The 19,404-nt window shown below is 38.0% G+C and overlaps 3 protein-coding genes across 3 annotated transcripts in view; 2 read left to right on the top strand and 1 right to left on the bottom strand.

Moving 5' to 3' along the window:
* The window catches only part of LOC129725240 (uncharacterized), a 29,816-nt gene extending 29,676 nt beyond the window's left edge, over positions 1–140 (bottom strand). Inside the window, exon 1 of the mRNA XM_055680801.1 lies at positions 115–140. The gene's annotated coding sequence lies outside the window, so the exon portion shown is untranslated. The remainder of the gene's footprint in view (positions 1–114) is intronic.
* A 49-nt stretch (positions 141–189) lies between these two features.
* Positions 190–7,438, top strand: LOC129725238 (uncharacterized). Its single transcript, XM_055680797.1, has 3 exons — positions 190–418; positions 5,984–6,180; positions 6,241–7,438. The coding sequence occupies exons 1-3, from the start codon at positions 349–351 to the stop codon at positions 7,414–7,416; spliced, it is 1,443 nt and encodes a 480-aa protein (XP_055536772.1). The 5' UTR covers positions 190–348; the 3' UTR covers positions 7,417–7,438.
* Positions 7,439–7,590: 152 nt separating this feature from the next.
* LOC129725239 (uncharacterized) lies at positions 7,591–10,435 on the top strand. The gene is made up of 3 exons (XM_055680799.1): positions 7,591–7,816; positions 7,876–8,072; positions 8,135–10,435. The coding sequence occupies exons 1-3, from the start codon at positions 7,747–7,749 to the stop codon at positions 9,305–9,307; spliced, it is 1,440 nt and encodes a 479-aa protein (XP_055536774.1). The 5' UTR covers positions 7,591–7,746; the 3' UTR covers positions 9,308–10,435.
* Positions 10,436–19,404: the final 8,969 nt, after the last annotated feature.

The following is a 19,404-nucleotide window of genomic DNA, read 5'->3' as shown; positions in this document are numbered from 1 at the left end:
TCTGTTGAAGCCTAATACCTGACCAACTAAACTCTAATGACGCATCAACGCACTCAGCTCTACCGCTTATCAGTGGCAAAGATATGATTCAATGACTGTGTTATCATGACCCACCTGACAATCTATTGTTTCCTGTGCTAGCCACCCTGCATCGAAAACCCCGTTTTGGGTAATGATAACAATTTGCCACTCCACTGGACCACGCAAGGTCGACTACTAGAGCTGCTTTTTCCCGTTCAGTTTGCTACGCGAAACGATAGGAGAAACATTTGTTTGTTGAAACAGGGAAAGAAAAAAAATCAAGTTACTTCCGATTACTTCTGAAACGAAATTCTCAAGTGAATCATAATGGTCACCTGTGGAGAATGGGTTGAAATGACCCAGAAGAACAAACCGCAGTCCAACACACTATCGGCAGGTTAGTCAAACTGTATTTTGTGAGCGTAGCTATGAGTAACAAAACGAAAGTGTCGAAGGTTTGCTGTGTCGATGTAATAAACGTTTTGTGTTGGTATTAAATTAAAACTCTACACAAGACAAGAGTATAAATAAAACGTATTTCGAGATAACTAAGTTTAATTTGGACTCTTTAGAAATGATAACATGGTCTCGCAGATAATAAGTGCTTGTTGGCTTTCATGCAGTGTTCGGGAAAAGCTAGAATATATTTTTTTCATACAGGTATAAGGCGATTGACCTTTTATAAAATTGATATTCCTTCTCTGTTCTTTACTCTTTACTCTTTACTCTTTACTCTTTACTCTTTACTCTTTACTCTTTACTCTTTACTCTTTACTCTTTACTCTTTACTCTTTACTCTTTACTCTTTACTCTTTACTCTTTACTCTTTACTCTTTACTCTTTACTCTTTACTCTTTACTCTTTACTCTTTACTCTTTACTCTTTACTCTTTACTCTTTACTCTTTACTCTTTACTCTTTACTCTTTACTCTTTACTCTTTACTCTTTACTCTTTACTCTTTACTCTTTACTCTTTACTCTTTACTCTTTACTCTTTACTCTTTACTCTTTACTCTTTACTCTTTACTCTTTACTCTTTACTCTTTACTCTTTACTCTTTACTCTTTACTCTTTACTCTTTACTCTTTACTCTTTACTCTTTACTCTTTACTCTTTACTCTTTACTCTTTACTCTTTACTCTTTACTCTTTACTCTTTACTCTTTACTCTTTACTCTTTACTCTTTACTCTTTACTCTTTACTCTTTACTCTTTACTCTTTACTCTTTACTCTTTACTCTTTACTCTTTACTCTTTACTCTTTACTCTTTACTCTCTACTCTTTACTCTTTACTCTTTACTCTTTACTCCTTACCTATTTCGTTTTTCATTGTTAATCTTCACCTTTTATTTATTGATTCTGTTGTTTTTTTTTGCTACTTTTTGTTGCTTTTCTTTTTTTTGTTGCTCTTGTGTTGCTTTTCAGCTGTTCTCATGTATCTCTTCTATTTCGTCTTTGTTGTTTTTCTTCTGCTTTTTTGTATCTCATGTATTGCTATTCTACAGTTGTTGTTGCTTTGCTGTTAATTGTTGGTTTCTATTGTGTCCTTTTTTTTACTCTTCTCCTATTTTTTGTTCTTTTGTTGGTTTTTGTGTAACATTTATTCTCTATGCTTCTTATCGTTTGGTTTTTTGTTGCTTTTTTTGTTTCTTTTCTGTTTTTTGGTGCTTCTCTTCTTTTGTTTTTATGTTACATTTATGTTGCTTTCCTATTGTTTCTCTGTTACTCTTCAATTCTTTCATTAACGCTTCTCTACTATATATAAAAGTTTTTGGTTGCCTCCATGTGGCATTTTTTAAAAATTTCTGATAATTTTTGCGGCATTTTATTTTCCTTTCTGTTGCTTTGATGTTACAATAATGTTGCATTCCTGTTGTTTTTTTGTTTCTTTTTTTGTTATCTCTTGTTACTGTTCCGTTGCTTTGGTTTCCATGCTTCTTTTTTATAGCTATCATGTTTTTCTGTTGCTTTTTTTGTTATTCTCTACTATTCATTCTTCGTTCTTTGTTTCTATTTCTTTTTTGTTTTATTTTGGTTAATTTTTGTCATTTTTCTAGTTCTATTTATTTGTTGTTTATGTGTTACCTTTCTGTTTCTTTTATGATTTTTTTCTGTTGCATCTTTGTTATTTGTTCTTTGCTTCTCTGGTTTTTATTTTTTTTTTGTAGCTGTTCTGGTTTTATTATGTTTGTTGTTTCGATGTTGCCTTTTTGTTTCTTAAGTGATAGTTTTCTTTCACTCTTCTGTTTTTGTTTTGTTTCTTTTCTGTTGGTTTTTGTATTACTGTTATGCTTCGTTTATATTTTTTATCTGTTGTATTGTTGTTACTTCTATGTTGCTATTTTGTTTTTTTGCATCTTTTCTGTTACCCTATCTGTTGTTTTTATGTTACTTTTATGATGCTTCTCTGTTGTTAGTCTGTTCCTTTTTTCTTTTTCTGTTTCGTTAATTTTCTGTTGTTTAATTTTTAAAGTTGCTTTTCTGCTCTTTTTTGTCTTTTTTGTTACTTTTTTGATGCTTTTTTGTTGCTTTTCTGTTACTTTTTCGTTAGTTTTTTGTTACTTGAATGGTTTTACTTTTCAGTTAATTTTATAACACTTTAATGATGCAACAGATGCTTTTTTTCTGTTGTCTCTTATTATTGTGCTGATGCTTATCTGTTGTTTTTATTATACTTTTATGTTTCTTCTCTGTTGCTTTCATGTTTTTTTCTTCGGTTGCTTCACTATTGCTTTGATTTTAAATGTCTACTATTTATTCTTCATTCTTTTATTCTGTTACTTATCTGTTGCATTGATGTTACTATCATGTTGCGTACATGTTTCTTTTCTGATGCTTTTTTGTAATTTTCTGGTTCCGTTTATATTTTTTTGTTGTTTTTTGACATTTGTTATTTTTTTATGCTCTCCCGATTACTTTTTGGTTGGTTTTATGTTGATTTCATATGAGCCGTTGAGAGCAAAAGTGGTTTTGCTCTAAACGTTTTCGGGTTGTCATTATTTTTCCAAACAAAAGTGGTACATGTTATTCCATTGAAGTTTGTGTAAGTTTCTCAACCAGAACTCGTTATGCTTTTATGCACCGTATTTTGAAACCTTTCCAGCAATGATTTAGTGCAGTTATGTTGAAAATAATTTACTATTTGAGTATTTTCGTTTATCGTGTCTCCTGAAAAATTTACTTAATGGCACATGTACCACTTTTGCGCTCAACGGCTCATATTGCTTTGGTGTTACTTTTTCGTTTCTTCGTTGTCGCATATTACTTCTCTGTCGCTGACATATTGCTTTGCTGTTGATTTATTGTTTTTTGTGTTGCTTTTCTCTTATTCTTCTGTTCCTCTTTCGTTGGTTTTCTGTTGTTTTTGTATTATAAAGGTGTTCTTAGGTTTCTTACCTTTTGTATTGTTTTTGCTTTTTTGTTCCTTTTTTTTGTTTTTTTTTCTGCTGCTTTTCTGATGTTTTTATCTTGATTTTTTATTGCATTTCTGTTGCTTCCTTGTTTCTTTTTTATATATCTGTTTCCTTGATTTTTTGTTTTTTTTTCATATTTTTTCTAAGTTGCGTTTCTGTTGGTTTTTAATGTTTTTCTGTTACTTTTAATGCTTTTTTGTTGCTTTTCTGTTACCTTTCAGATACTTTTTGTTGGTGTTCTGTTACTTTTTTGTTGCTTTTATTTTGCTTTCCTGTTGTTTTTCTATTGCTTTTCAATTACTTCTCTGTTGCTTTTCTAATGCTTTTCTGTTGCTTTTTTTCTTTCCTGTTGTATTTCTATGGTTTTTTGATACTGTTTGGTTACTCTTTTGTTGTTTTTGTGTTTCTTTTCAATTGTTTTTTTTTTGTTACTTTTCTGTTGCCCTTCTGCTATTACTTTTTATTGCTTTTCTGTTGCTCTGTTAGTTTTACTTTTTTGTTGCTTTCCTATTGTTTCTGTACTACTTTTTGGTTGCTTGCATGTTTTACTTTCTTTTGCTTTTTGTTGCTCTTTTGGCCTTTTTCGTTGATTTTCTGGGTTTACTTTCTTGTTGCTTTCATTTCTACTGGGTGTCTGATGCTCTTCTATTGATTTTTTGTAATTTTTTATTCAGTTGTTTTCATGTTACTTCTATGTTATTTTCATGATGTTTTTCTGTTGCTTTAAAATGGTTTTTATTTTGTTATCTCTTGTTATCTCTTGTTGCTTTTTGTTGTATTGATGTTTTATTTCAGTTGCTTTGTTATTGCTTCTCTGCTGTTTTTATGTTTTTATGTAGAATATATTTCCTGTCGGTTACTTTTTTATGCTCTATGTTGTGTATTCGATTGTTTTCTGTTGCTTTCTTTTTATCTGTTGCCTGTCTGTTATTTTTCTCTCACTTTCATGTTGCTTTTCTGTTGCCTCCCTTTTTGTTTTTCGGTTTCATGTTTTTTAGCTTTTTGATGTTCCAATGTTTTTTTCTCCGCAATTTTTTTGTAGATTTACTGTGTTTTTTGTATTACTATGAGGTTTCTGTTGTTGTTATGTTGCTTCTCTGTTTTTTTGTTGCTTAGCTATTGCTTTTCTGTTGCTTTTTTGTTACTTTTTTATTACTTTTTGTTGCTTTACTGTTACTTTTTGGATGATTGTTTGTTTCATTACTGTTGCGTTTTATGTTTTTTCCTTCTACTTCCATATTGCTCTCTGGTGTTTTTTAATCCTCCCCTTTGCTTTGTTGTTTCTTATGTTATGTTACGTTTCTATTGCTTTTCTGTTAATTTTTTGTTTTCTCTATTGTTTTTTTAGTAATATTTTTGTTGTTTATTTTGTTTCTTTTCTGCTGATTCTTTGTCACATTTCTGTTGTTTCTTTTATGTTGCTGTTTTGTTGCTTTTTGTCGTGTTTATTATACTTCAATGTTGCCTCGTTGTTTTCTGTTGCTTTTTATGTTCTTATACTATTGCTCTTGAGTTTCTTTTCTGTTGTTTCCCTGTTGCATTTTTTCTGCTTTCATATAGCTTTGCTGTTTTTGTTTCTTTTGTGTAACTCTTCTATTGCTCTTTCTTTAATTTTTGTTTTATTTGTTTTTGTGTTATTTTAATATTACTTTTAAGTTAACTTTTAAGTGACTGGTTTAAGGGTTGCTCTGTTCCTTTTTCTGTTGAATTTCTGTTATTTGTATGATAGGTCTGTGACTTTTTTGGTGCTTTTTGTTGCTTTCTGTTACTTTTAAGATTTCTATTTGTTACTTTTCTGTCATTTTTGTTGTTGTTTTTTATTGCTTCCTTAGTGATTTTCTGGTGTTTCTTTCTTTTTATTGCTATTTTGCTGCTCTTCTTTTGTTTCTATTGTTTCTTTTGGTTTTTTGCTTTCTGCTATATTGCTTTTCAGTTACTTTGTTACTTTTTGTTGTTTTTTGTCACTTTTCTGTTTTTGTTATGATTCTTTCTTTTTGAAGTTTGTTTGCTCGTCTATTATTTTTGTGTTGTTTTACTCTTCGTAGCTTTTCTGTTGCTTTATGTTACTTTATAATCTTTATTTTTTATAGTTCTAGCTTTAGGGCCACACCAGTGTTGACCAGTGTTATTGTTGCTCTTTTATCGCTTCCCTTTTGATTTTCTATTGCTTTTCTGTAGCTATAAATTTTTCGCTTTTATATTGGTTTTTTATTACTTTTTTGCGGCTTCTCTCTTGTTTTTGTGCTACTTTGATGTTGCTTTTCTTTTTCTTTCCTGTTGCTTTTCTATTGCGTTTCAATTGCTTTTACGTGGCTTTTCTGCAGCTTTACCGTGTTTTTCTGTGATTTTTCTGTTGCTTGTGTTTAATTTGTTCTGTATTTTTCTAGTCTAGTTTAATCTAGAAGAGGAGCTCGTAATCTCAAGGTTACAGAGTCACTTTCACAGAGGAGCAACTACGAAATGTGCGATTGTTTGGCTCAAACTCAAGCTTTTGTTTAGTTCAATCTACTCTGTTCAATACTCAACTCTTTCTAACTCTAATCTTCCAGGCATCATGACACTGCTGACAACCGGAATGCTGATCGGTTCCACCATTTTCAACATGGATCTGCGCAATCAAAGATGGACCCACGGACAGTCGGACAGCGCCATCATGCTTACCAGCATCTCCTTCTACCTGGCGGCTATCGTAGGCTCTCTTGCAGGATACTTCCTCGTAGAACGCCACGAAAAGAAACCTATTTCGGTGAGTTACTCGCTACCCAATTGAACGCAACACTTGTCTAACTCTGTTCGCATTCGGTAGAAAGTGTACCTGGTGCTGGCCCTCGTTGCCAGCGTTCTTCTGGTTGCCATTCCCGATCACATCGTAGCTGTTGCGTTCGCACGTGTTCTTTTTGGCATTTCGCATGGCATGGCCTACTTAGTGGTGCCGATTCACGGAGGCGAAGTAGCGATCAAGGAACTTCGTGGTATGAATATGTCCGCCGTCAATTATTGTCTCATGGTGGGCATCTTGGCGCATGGCGCGTTGAGTCCTACCGCCACCTATGAACATGAGCTGCAGCCCAACCGAATTGTTGGCATTCTTGGTTTGGCCTACGTGGTGTTAGGTGGTGCAATGGCTCAATGTTTGACGTACGAGTCTCCAGTTTACTTGATCCAGCGTGGACGGGACGGTGAAGCGATACAAGCGATGATGAAACTTCGCCACGAGTCGACGGAAACGTGGGAAATACGAAACGAATATGTCGAGCTGAAGACAATGATTCAGGAGGATGAGGAAACGTCTCGGTCGATCTTTCAGGATGGGAATCTGCGCCCATTAGTGCTGCTGTCACTCTGCAAGCTAGCCAGTGTGCTGTCATTCAATATGGCTTCTAACCTTGTTCGCTTGTATATTCTGGATGAGCTGTTCGGTATGGAAACGTACAGTATGTCTGCTGTGTTGCTTCTAACAATACGTATGATCATGGGAATGCTGTTTTTGTTCACAATTGATCGATTTGGAAGACGTGCACCAATGATTCTGTCATCGGCAGCCAGTGGTGTGATTCTGACAGTGATGGGTATGATCTATCTGATAGCTGATTACATTAACACGGACGTGGGAATTGCGATTATGCTAGCGTACGAAGTGGTTGCCTCGAGTGGTCTTACTATAGTTCCGGATGTGTACACATCGGAAGCCTTCAACACGAAGAAAAAGGCGGCGTCGATTGCGGTGATACAGACGGTGGAGAACGTTCTGCAGCTCATCATCGTTTCGGTAGTGTTTTTCTGGGATTTTAAATCCGGAGCGTACCACGGTGGTGTAATGTTGTTCTGTGGAGTTCCGCTGGTCTTCCTAGCTGGGCTGTTCTACCGTTGGCTACCGGAGACGACCAAAATGACGATTCGTCAGACGCGAACGGAGTTCTCTAAGCGTGGAGAAATCGTGTTCAGTGGTACCAGTAAACCAAACAACTATTTGAACGATTAAAAATAAATCGGTTTGTGTTTGACGAGACATTTTTTTTATTTGTAAGGTAAAGTGAAAGTAACACCAAGTATCTGAGTCACGTGCCTCCACTCTCTTAAGCTGCGAGTCCCAACCAGATTACCAAGAATTAATTACCAAAGTTTGCTAAACCCCTACTACCACCATACCTATCAGTATCGATTTCGAAAGTGATATCTACGATATGCAATCAGCCATCCATGGAACAGCGTGGTGACAAGTTGAACATAAATTAGTCTGGCGGTAACGTTTCCCGGTGACACACATTTGACATAAACTTCGGAAGTAATCGAAAAAAAAAACGAAAAAAAGATGGCAGGTTGTACGGAGTGGTGCGAAAGAAGTCAGAAAAATAAAATGCAGACGAATACTCTGCTGAGTGGTAATATTGAAATATAGTTTTAAATATGTTCATTTTCTATTGGAACGCATATTTCACAGGTATTACAACGCTAATTATGTGTGGCTTTTTTGTCGGATCTAGTATTTTCAACGTCCATTTGCGTTACCAAACATGGACGCTCGGCGAGTCAGACTCCGTACTTCTAATGATCGTCAATCTGTTCTATATAGCGGCCGTTCTAGGTTCCGTGACTGGTGCCTTTCTAATCGCTCGCTACGAAAAAGTATTTCTATCCGTGAGTTTTCAACCCAATTTCTGAAGTAAACTTTCGTTGATGTTTTCCTGTGTACCTTTTAGCGAATCTACCTGCTGATGCTAGCCATCGCCAGTATTCTGTCGTTGATTGTTCCCACGGACTTGGTTGCCGCTGCCTTCTCGCGAGTCTTTGCCGGGTTTGCCTACGGAATGGCTTACCTAGCGGTGCTGATTCACGGGGGCGAAGTGCTTGTCAAAGAATTTCGTGGCCTGGTCATTGCTTGCATCAACCATGTCCTATTTTTCGGTATTCTCGCCCACGGTGCCGTCAGTCCGCTCGCACTAACGGACACAAATCTTGAATCGACTAGAATCATCGGCATTATCGGTATAATGGTCACTCTGCTAGCCACTCTGATCGGACAGTTTATGACGTACGAATCACCGATTTTTCTGGTGCAGAAGGGTCGCGATGCTGAGGCAATCCGATCGCTAATGAAACTCCGACTGGAGTCGGTGGAAACGATTGAAATCCGGGAGGCGTACATCGACATCAAAGTGATGCTGCAGGAAGATTCGCACGTATCACGGTCGATCCTAGCGGATGGTAATTGGCGACCGTTGCTGCTGCTTTGCTTAGGCAAATTGGCTGCCGTTTTGTCTTTTAATGCGGCCCTCAATCAGGTTCAGTTGACGGTTGTCGATTTTCTGTACGACATGCCGTATTACAGCATTTGGGGGGCGGTTATTTTGAGCATTCGAATGCTGGGGGGCTTAATATTCGTGTACACCGTGGACATATTCGGACGGAAACCCCAGCAAGTGTTGTCCGCGTTTCTTTGCGGGGCCATGCTGATTGCGATGGGAATCGTTTACCTAGCAGTAGACAGCGTTGATAGAAAGGTTGGTGGAAGTTTGTTCCTGGTCTACGCTCTGCTAACCTGCACTGGAGTAACGCTCGTGCCGGATGTACACCAATCCGAGGCATTTCCCACGAGCAAAAAAGCCGCATCGATTGTCGTCGTTCAACTAGTCGAAAGCGCTGCCCAGGTACTGTTCCTTTCGGTTACATTCACGTGGGATTTCAACGATAATGCGATTTATGGAGGTATTCTGCTGACCTGCGGTATACCGCTGGTCATAATTGCTGTCCTGTTTTTCATTTTACTACCCGAAACAATGAATTTGACCCTTCGGCAGTCGAGGGCAGTATTCGCTCGGAATCCGACCGCATATGAGACACCCCTTGATGGAAAGGAGAGCCCCCATTATTGATATGAGTTTCTTTGTGTGTGTTCAATGAACTCCGCACAGCTCGAATTGCGAATTCCGTCGCATATCAGCATTGCATTCTGGGGTTATGTATATGGAAATGAACAGATAAGCAATTGATATCGGATCCGTAGTCAAAGATAAGGGATTGTTAAACGGTTAATGTCAATGCTGCGTACCTTCCGACGATAATCTGGGAATAAGCTTACCGGGGATCAGCACCTATCGATGACATATAATTTTTTTTGCGTTGTCATTTGGCAGATGTGAACATTCTCTTGTATTTATTTATAGCAACAACTTGGAAGCTTCGCCAATCCGACAACACGTTAGGAGTTTTTGACCCGTATATGGATTATAGGATTTTAAATGAGATTTAACAGTTGGAAATTAGTTCAACGAGACGATAGTGATTGCCTTTGGTTGAAAAATGGAGCCAGCGTGTATCGGAAAACTGACTATGAGCTTAATCATTACGAATATGTTTCTGATAACTTTAATTAAAAATGCAATATTATTTCAAGCTGTGTTTCGGTTGCTGTATATTTTATTTTTTCCAATTTGAAATTCTTGTATCGAAACAAAACGACAGTGTTAAAATTTATAATGAAAATAGTACTGAATTTCCATTTACCGAAGAAAATTTAGTTAAAACCACGAGCATGAAGAATTACTTTAAAAAATATTTTTATTTCATAGTTCCATGGGTTGGTGTCTCAGTGTGACGTTGAACAATTAGTTTGTCGCATTTGTGATCATTACCGAGTTAAAAGGGGATTTATCCCTATGTTCAATGAACATTGTTCAACTCATTAAGCCGACGTTTGCGAAGAATACACGGATTAAACACCATTTTTTCCGAAATCACCGAAGAAATAAACAAACTACGATTGCCTACTCTTTTGGAATTGTGCAGCAATGAAAATATAATGTAAGTTGCCTGCGATAGTATTTTTTTCAAAACAAAAATGGAAAAAGGATAAGAATTTGTCTAGAAAATCAGTCGTTATTATAATCCTTATAGTTATTAATTCTTTTATGCTATCGGATCATTCAATCAATATGTTAGAATTGAGAGCTGTAGATGAATTTAGGCCTCGTAAACCACTCTGTAAAATTAATAAAATTAGCTTGGCTCACTTGTTTCTTTTAGCCAGTAAGTAGTAAGAATAAAGTATTTATTCAACGAATGTTGTTTTATTCTTTAATTTACGATCCTGCGCGAAATTCTAATATAGATTGTTTCGAAAATTATAAATACACTTTCATTCTCAAATTAAACACTATATGTAGGAGATTTTTATCATTGCACTCTCAAGTACATATACTTAACAATTACATTTTCTTCCCAATTGGAATTCAATTTACAGTATTTTTGGGAGAGTACTTGAGTTTTCTAACTTTTTTCTTAACAACACTCATGAGTAATTCAGACAAACAAACAATGTCTCAGAGCCGCACCTTGCTCTAGGCAATCGTACAGCGAATTTCTTTATTCCACCAGCCCTCCTAGTTTTGACCGTATGGGCTTAGCTCGTGAACAACTATCTGGTATCTCTTGCTTACTCACGTCGTAAACCGTAATGTCGTTTCTTTTTCCTGGGTAGATCTGCACTGACTCAGTGGAAAAAGAAAGTTCGCTAGTGGAAAAGGCCCAAACACGATAAGAGATAGCAAATGATATTGCGGTGCAGTTCTTCATCTGTTGCGTGTCGATTCGAAGACGAGCATCAAGCGCCGAGTTCATGTTAGATAGGAAGCAAGAGCTTCACGCAAAGTGCTATGCGTGCTTTACTATGACCTGGTAAACTTCTTACCCATTTTTTTCTTCATTCAATTAATTTTAAACATTTTCAATTGATTCCGCAAACATCAAAAGGTTGGCCTTGTAGTTTGTTTATGGTCTGCAAATGTATGACGAATCAGAAATCAGCCATTTTGGCTGTTTTCCAGAAACTGGAAGTTGCCATTCCACAATTCAAAATGTTGTCTTTGATCGATCAGTGCCTTCAGTGCATCATTACGATTTCGGAAATATCCATATGGGGTGGTATTTGGTTAACTTTCGCTGTTTTCAGAAACCGGAAATCGCGAACTTGGATTTCAAAATAGCATTTGGAGACATTTTCTGGCCTCTGGGCGTCATTCTGTTCCCGGAAACACCCATATTAGAAACCAGAAGTTTCCATCTTAAATTTTAAAAATAGCGTCTGGAATCGAGTTTTGGCTCCTGTGCACCATAGCAATTTGTGTTTGATTTGTATAAGAGCCTTCCCATTCAGAAGTGGGAGGGGTGTTGAACCATCATTAAACTATATTTTGCTCCCAAAACCCTCCACATGACAAATTTGGTTCCATTAACTTGATTAGTTCTTGAGTTGTGAAGAAATTTGAGTTTCATTTGTATGAGCTCTCTCTTCCAGAAGACGGAGAATCCGACACGATTTTTTTTTCTTACTCTCAAAAATCTCTACATATCGAATTTGGTTTCATTCATTTGATTATCTCTCAAGATGTGCAGAAGTTTGTGTTTCTTTGTGGAAAAACTCTGCTTTCCAGAAGAAGGAGGGGTGTCAAACTATTATTGACATATTTGTTACCCCTAAAAACATTCACTTGCCAAATAAAGTTCCATTTATTTGGTTAGTTTTACAGATGTGCAGAAATTTGTGTTTCCAGAAGAGGGAGGGGTCTCGATATATCTTAGTAACCTTTCCCGGCCCTTGAAATCCCTATACACAAAATTTCACGCCGATCGGTTCAGTAGTTTCAGAGCTTATATGGATCAGACAGACAGACAGACAGACAGACAGACAGACAGACAGACAGACAGACAGACAGACAGACAGACAGACAGACAGACAGACAGACAGACAGACAGACAGACAGACAGACAGACAGACAGACAGACAGACAGACAGACAGACAGACAGACAGACAGACAGACAGACAGACAGACAGACAGACAGACAGACAGACAGACAGACAGACAGACAGACAGACAGACAGACAGACAGACAGACAGACAGACAGACAGACAGACAGACAGACAGACAGACAGACAGACAGACAGACAGACAGACAGACAGACAGACAGACAGACAGACAGACAGACAGACAGACAGACAGACAGACAGACAGACAGACAGACAGACAGACAGACAGACAGACAGACAGACAGACAGACAGACAGACAGACAGACAGACAGACAGACAGACAGACAGACAGACAGACAGACAGACAGACAGACAGACAGACAGACAGACAGACAGACAGACAGACAGACAGACAGACAGACAGACAGACAGACAGACAGACAGACAGACAGACAGACAGACAGACAGACAGACAGACAGACAGACAGACAGACAGACAGACAGACAGACAGACAGACAGACAGACAGACAGACAGACAGACAGACAGACAGACAGACAGACAGACAGACAGACAGACAGACAGACAGACAGACAGACAGACAGACAGACAGACAGACAGACAGACAGACAGACAGACAGACAGACAGACAGACAGACAGACAGACAGACAGACAGACAGACAGACAGACAGACAGACAGACAGACAGACAGACAGACAGACAGACAGACAGACAGACAGACAGACAGACAGACAGACAGACAGACAGACAGACAGACAGACAGACAGACAGACAGACAGACAGACAGACAGACAGACAGACAGACAGACAGACAGACAGACAGACAGACAGACAGACAGACAGACAGACAGACAGACAGACAGACAGACAGACAGACAGACAGACAGACAGACAGACAGACAGACAGACAGACAGACAGACAGACAGACAGACAGACAGACAGACAGACAGACAGACAGACAGACAGACAGACAGACAGACAGACAGACAGACAGACAGACAGACAGACAGACAGACAGACAGACAGACAGACAGACAGACAGACAGGCAGGCAGGCAGGCAGGCAGGCAGGCAGGCAGGCAGGCAGGCAGGCAGGCAGGCAGGCAGGCAGGCAGACAGACAGACAGACAGGTATACGTGCTTTTCTAAAATTATACAGTAACTAGAGGACAGACCTGCATTTAAATATGTTTAGATAGATTGTCGTTTAAAATCTTTCATTCCGACGCCACACGTTCGTTGCTATGTCCGCAGGATGCACCCTGATATAGTTCGATGAAAACATTTCTGGACAGGAGATTGACTAATCTTATCACTTCTATCAATTAAACAGTAAACAGTTTGTAACCAGTTTCCAGGCCCAGATTTGAGGGGGACTAAGGGGCAAATGCCCCGGGCCTTTCGATACCCCCCCTAGTCCTGGGCCAGACGTGAAGGCAGAGTGCAGACCTTTTTTTTGCTCGTCACCTTCCAGCGAAAAAATTCAAAATTTTCTCATCTCTATTATTTCAAAAAAAAAGGGCCCCACGAAAATACCTGCCCCGGACCCCTCAGCACCTAAATCCGACCCTGCCAGTGTTTGTAGTATTCTACGTCCGATTGACATTGGAGCTTCTCAAGGAAGTAACGTAGGTCCTTTGTTGTTTTCAATATTCATTAATCATATTGTAAATGTTGGGGCTTATAGAAATACCGAAACATTTTGGCAGAGGATACAACATTGAATGTTCACTCTATTGTGTTCCGAAATTGAAATTATAGTACTAAATCTTCTACTCGCTACGGAGACTGATTACACCTCATACACCGCTTCACACACTCACACTTGATTCTACTTTGAGTTGGTCCATCCACATCTGGAGGTTTACGGAAAGTTACTTCGATTATTCCGCTAAAATGGTTGTTTGAGTTATACATATTGTTAATCCCCTCCAGGTTGCAATTTTTGGTGCCTATTTGTGGCTCTGCCTGCAAATCGAATCTACGTGAACTTCAGGTCATTCAAAACCATTGTCTAAAGACTGTTTCAACCTTTCTGGTCTCCAACAGTTCTACTCCTAAGATTTTACTAGAAAACGCTTATTAATTGTGTTTTGGAATATGTGAAGTGTTGGTATTTAATATAATAGACAAAACACACGCTACTGCAGCTGATGCGTAAACGGATGTTATTTTTCGTAAGTGGAACTTAAGCTTTTATTCATTTGAAAAGACTAAAACAATTCTTCGTTGCTCTACAATTTCTTGCCTGTATTGTTAGCAATCACAGGAATTCGATCTGAGGTAAATTGAAGCGATAAATTAGTAAAAATACTCTTTTAAAAAAAAATGTGTGCTGTCGGGGTAACACCGTTACCCAGTGAGTGGGGTAAGCCCAACATGGTTTGAGCACTGTTGCCAACTGTACAGATTTATCTGAAAATGTACAGATTTTCTCGGATTTCAGATTTCGAGAAAAAGTACAGATTTTCTAGATGGTTTGAAAAGACCAAAACTTTTTGATTGACTCTGCAACGATACAATGAACGCGATCTTGCAATCCTCGTACTTTGAATTTACTGCCAAATCTCGGTAATTTGCTGCCGAGAATGGTACCAATCGGTTAAAAAACGGCAGCTGTTACATTTTCCGTAAATCTCGATAAAACCAAACTAAAATGTTGGCACAAAGTATTCGAAATATCGGTAGTGTTTCTGAATTATGGGTTTCATTGTTTTTCGGCTGAATTTGCAGGAGATTGAACCGCAATGGTTCGGTAATATGCATCCCGAGCCCCATTCTTAAGTGTTCAAAAGTTTTATTGACAATCGAGCTAGTAGTTTGGAATTAATATTAACTGAGTTAACGCAGTCACAGTTTTCTCTAAGCAATTCACTCTGAAGTTGTAAAAATATAGAAAATGAAAACTTTTGCCAGTGCTCCGGTGTGGTCAATGTGATCCTGGCTTCGATGAAACTTGTTATTAATATGATGCAAAGTGCCACATGATAGGCATGCAGAGTATCAAATTCTTTCATTGTTTATTCATAATGTCGTCAATATTATAGCTATGTTCATCATAAACAACAAATCTTTCATACAGTTGGATACACTATTTAGTTGGTAATGCACTGCTATTATTTTGTTTTGTAATTTTACTCAAAAATATGACAAATATGCAAGCTTTCCAATCTACCGGGGCAAAACGCCCCAGATGCAGTATAATATGCCCCATGCAGTAGCTTCATATGCCAGCTCAGCATGCGAAGTGAAATAGCGCTTGAAGTCTCAGAAGCAAACGCTAAGGCAATGAACAAATCAGCCGGGCTAGCGGTGGGGCATATTGCCCGGGAGCTATAATGTAGCAGAAAGCATTGAATATTTAAGTAAATTATACAATTTTTATCGTTTCTACACTAGACATAGCTGCTTATAGGTTCATTCGAGATATATAAGTACAAAAACCAGGTAATAAAATTTATACATTAGTGAAAAAACGTTACGAAAACGCTACAAGAAATTAGATCTAAACACGCAAAACTTTTACTTTTTACTTTAGAAGCAATAGCGCAAAATTACCTTTTAGGTAACAAATCCATTACTTAACAAGCAATAAAATTCTTCCCCAGTCAAGTAACAACACATACTGTCATATATTTAGCACGTGTTATGAGAGTACGACTATCTAATAATGGTCGTTTCAACCACATGCAACGTTTTTTCTGTCGAAAAATGCTCCCTTTCCACCTCAAGTCAAAAAAAATCACACACCGTCGCATAAGTTGCTCATGTTACAAGTTTTTTCAATCTCCAATTCATCCGGTGGGCGTGTATTAGTTCGCTCGTTGTATGCATACGGAGTAGCAAAAAAATATGACAAGAGCTGCCAAGCAACATTTTCCCCGTCATACAGTATGCAAACGTTGATGTTTTCAAAGACTTGAAATGCGCCTTAAAATGACATCACGATCTGTAAACTGCGTTAGAGAAAAATAAAAACATTCGCTTTCTTGCAAGCTATTTACAGCACATAATCATTGGTTCATGGAAACTCATTTAGACCTGTTTGAATATACAAAACTCGTGCCAATCCAGAACAATATTCGCAACTTCGGCAACTCTGGTCAGACAGTATTACATATTTCCATTTCAAGTAAACACTGGGGGACGAAACGAAAGTGTTTCTAATTGGACATTTGAGGTTGACGGTTGAGATTCTAATTATGTGTGGATGAAGGGGACAAAAATGAACCAGATCGTTGCATCATTACAAATGCAGCGAGTGAAGTCTTGCTAACACATGCATCGCGGTGCTTGGCTGCATGTTCTCCTGCAGAAACACATACAAGCGTGTGGCCGTCATAATTTTTATTACTTTTTGTTTGTTACTTTTTGTGTATAATGCGCAGTCATAAGACACAAAAAGTAATAAAAAATTGCCCAAAAGTAATAAAATATTCCCCGTTTGCGTTGGGTGAAGCAGCTCAAATCAAAATTGATTTTCGTTTATTTTTTGCCGTTAATGACAATTGTCAAACTTGCACAGAAGATTGGTCCTATGACCCGCTACGGATTCCCAATAGTCTCATGTCTTATTTTTTGTGTGTTTCCGAATAAATGGACTGGGGCCTTATGCCCCGAGGGGGCGTTTTATACATATTTATCCTACGATAATGGTTTTAAGAACCATAACGCTTTACTGCAAGTGTGTAAATCTGCTAGCAACATGAACTGCTTCAAAATTTTGTTGAGAAAACACATCAAACTAACAATTGATCAATATTTAATAAACAACAATACTGTCTCTGATATGACTGGTTCAATATAAATTTTATTTCGAACACTAACTGTGCTGTACCTCGCCGTTTCCAGTAGCTTAATATCAGCCCTTGTTCATTAGCATCTACTACCAATCAATCATCTCCATCTCTACCATTTTTTACTCTGGTTTTAATTTTTATTTCGAAACTATATACAGGCGAACTTCGATATGAGGAATCCTCGTTATAACGATATAGTCTCATTCTATATAAGGTACATTTTACCTCGATATAAGGTACATATTTTTATTATGTCAAAAATAACTCCGAAATTGGTATGGTAACTTCTATAAACAATATACTGATTATCTTGTCAAAGTCTCTGGTTACTATTGATCATTTAGGGAGTGTCCATAAAATACGTTACACTTAGCGGAAGTTTGAAAACCCGTCCGAAAATGTTAAGGTTGCTGAAAAAACATGATAAAGCTTGGTTTAACATGGATGGGAACGGAGCAGCTGATCCGCACTGCTTAGGGTTTAGCTAAGCAGAAGCAAAAAAACTTGATTTGAAAAAGTGCCTTTTTATCAAAAACGTCACAAAACCTATGAAAAAGTTGGAAATACCTATGCTTAAGATATGTTCGGCAGAATCAGACTTGGTTTTCTCCTCCGGGCGACCGAAGAGCAAGGTGTATTTTACATTTGCACTACGCGGGAATCAAAGGACTCCGCGCGCGCAATTAATTTACGCTACACCTGACAAGCAACTGCTCACTCCTATTCATTCTGCACGGGAAAAACGAATCGGTTACACATCAGCAAAAGAGAAAGCCGAAGTTTTACACCTGAAACCGAAGTTTTGCGCCTCAAAGCCGAACGATGGCATGCGGCGTCCGTCATATCATTGCCATGGCTAGTGTGATTGGTTTTCAAAGCCAAGGTAATTTTTCCCAGTATTCAAAGAGAAGAACACATGAATATCTCAAGCATTTTTTCTGCCTGACGAGGCAAGCCGACAGTAGCAAAATGATTTCGGAGATTGCCTGACCATTGCGCATCGGGCATACCATGTTGAGCTGGTGTATGACAATAAATTTAAATATTAAAAATGGATACTTGAGCTCTAATTAGCCACTCTAGTTTTGCAGCTTTTTATAGCCTTTTGCAAACGACCGCAGCTTCTCTTTGCCAGTCCTTGGCTTCCTTTATTTGTTCAAGATGTCCTTTTCATGGATCCTCAGATCAGTGTGACAATTTGATGGTAAAGATAAAAAAGTGACAGTAACGAAGGGGTAAGCACGTATGGTCCACTGGAAACTGGAACAATAGTGAATATTCCTAATTGCTACTCATTCCCAACCTTTTTTTTTTCAAAATTTCAACCAGATAAATCTTATTTCTAGGATATCTGATACAGGCGAAACGAATTAAAACTAAGTCTAAACTAAAACTAGCATGTTCTATTCAATCAGCGGTTCGACTTGTGGTTTGATGAGCACTCTGTTGCTTTTCAAGTACCGTCAGCCGCGATCGCGGCCACGGCTCAAAAATGCAGGAGACCTTACCACAAAGATCAGATTGTGCCAGTGGGGGTGTGATTGTGCATACAACCCGTGACTTGGCAGCCATCTATTGCGGATCAGAAGACTAGTCTTTCTTGTTCAAATATTAGAGGAAACTTATTTAAGAAATTTGGGTCTTGTGATCGCCATGAGATGGCTGACAAACAATGGGTTTGTATGACACAATCTCACCCCACACTGGCAAAATCTTACCCCGGTTTACGGAACTCATAAACCGGCATTATTCATGTCTTGTTCCCTTGATCCAGGAAACCACAAACTGAAGCATAGGTTTGTATTTCTGAGATCCTGAGGGTACCCAAAAGTAACGATCTGGTGCCACGGAGTTCAGCATCACCAAAACCGCGTACTCATTGTCATGATGGTTCCATCCACAAACGCAATGATTACTATCCGTGTGCACAATTTGCAGTAGATGTATAACCCGTAGTGGAAGGAAGAGATCTGCCAGTTTAAAGGCGTACTCTGTCGAGAAAATTGTAAAAACTCATTGTAGGCAATTGATCTATCATAAATATCATCGTTTGTTGAGCCCACCTAAGTCAAACTGTCCACCTTCTTATTGCCCGGAATGGAACAATGAAAAGGCATCCACACTAAGGTAATCTGAGAAAATTTTTCAGATAAAACATTCTGATGTTCCCGTACGGAGGGTGCTTTGAAATTTTCATCGATGAACAGCCTGAATAGAACTGAGACTGTCCATAAAGATGAAATAATGGTCCGTAGGCATTTTTTGCGGCGTAAAATCTCTGTAATACTTTTGTTTCCTAGTCATTATCGCACAAAAATCAACTACTCAACATGTGTGACTAAACCATTTTTTTCCAATATAAAAGAGACATAGCGTAGGTTATTAGTTTTCCCGTTTGGTTTC

This window comes from Wyeomyia smithii, chromosome 2, assembly GCF_029784165.1.
Source record: "Wyeomyia smithii strain HCP4-BCI-WySm-NY-G18 chromosome 2, ASM2978416v1, whole genome shotgun sequence".
Taxonomy (NCBI): domain Eukaryota; kingdom Metazoa; phylum Arthropoda; class Insecta; order Diptera; family Culicidae; genus Wyeomyia; species Wyeomyia smithii.
This window is presented reverse-complemented; position numbering and strand designations above follow the sequence as displayed.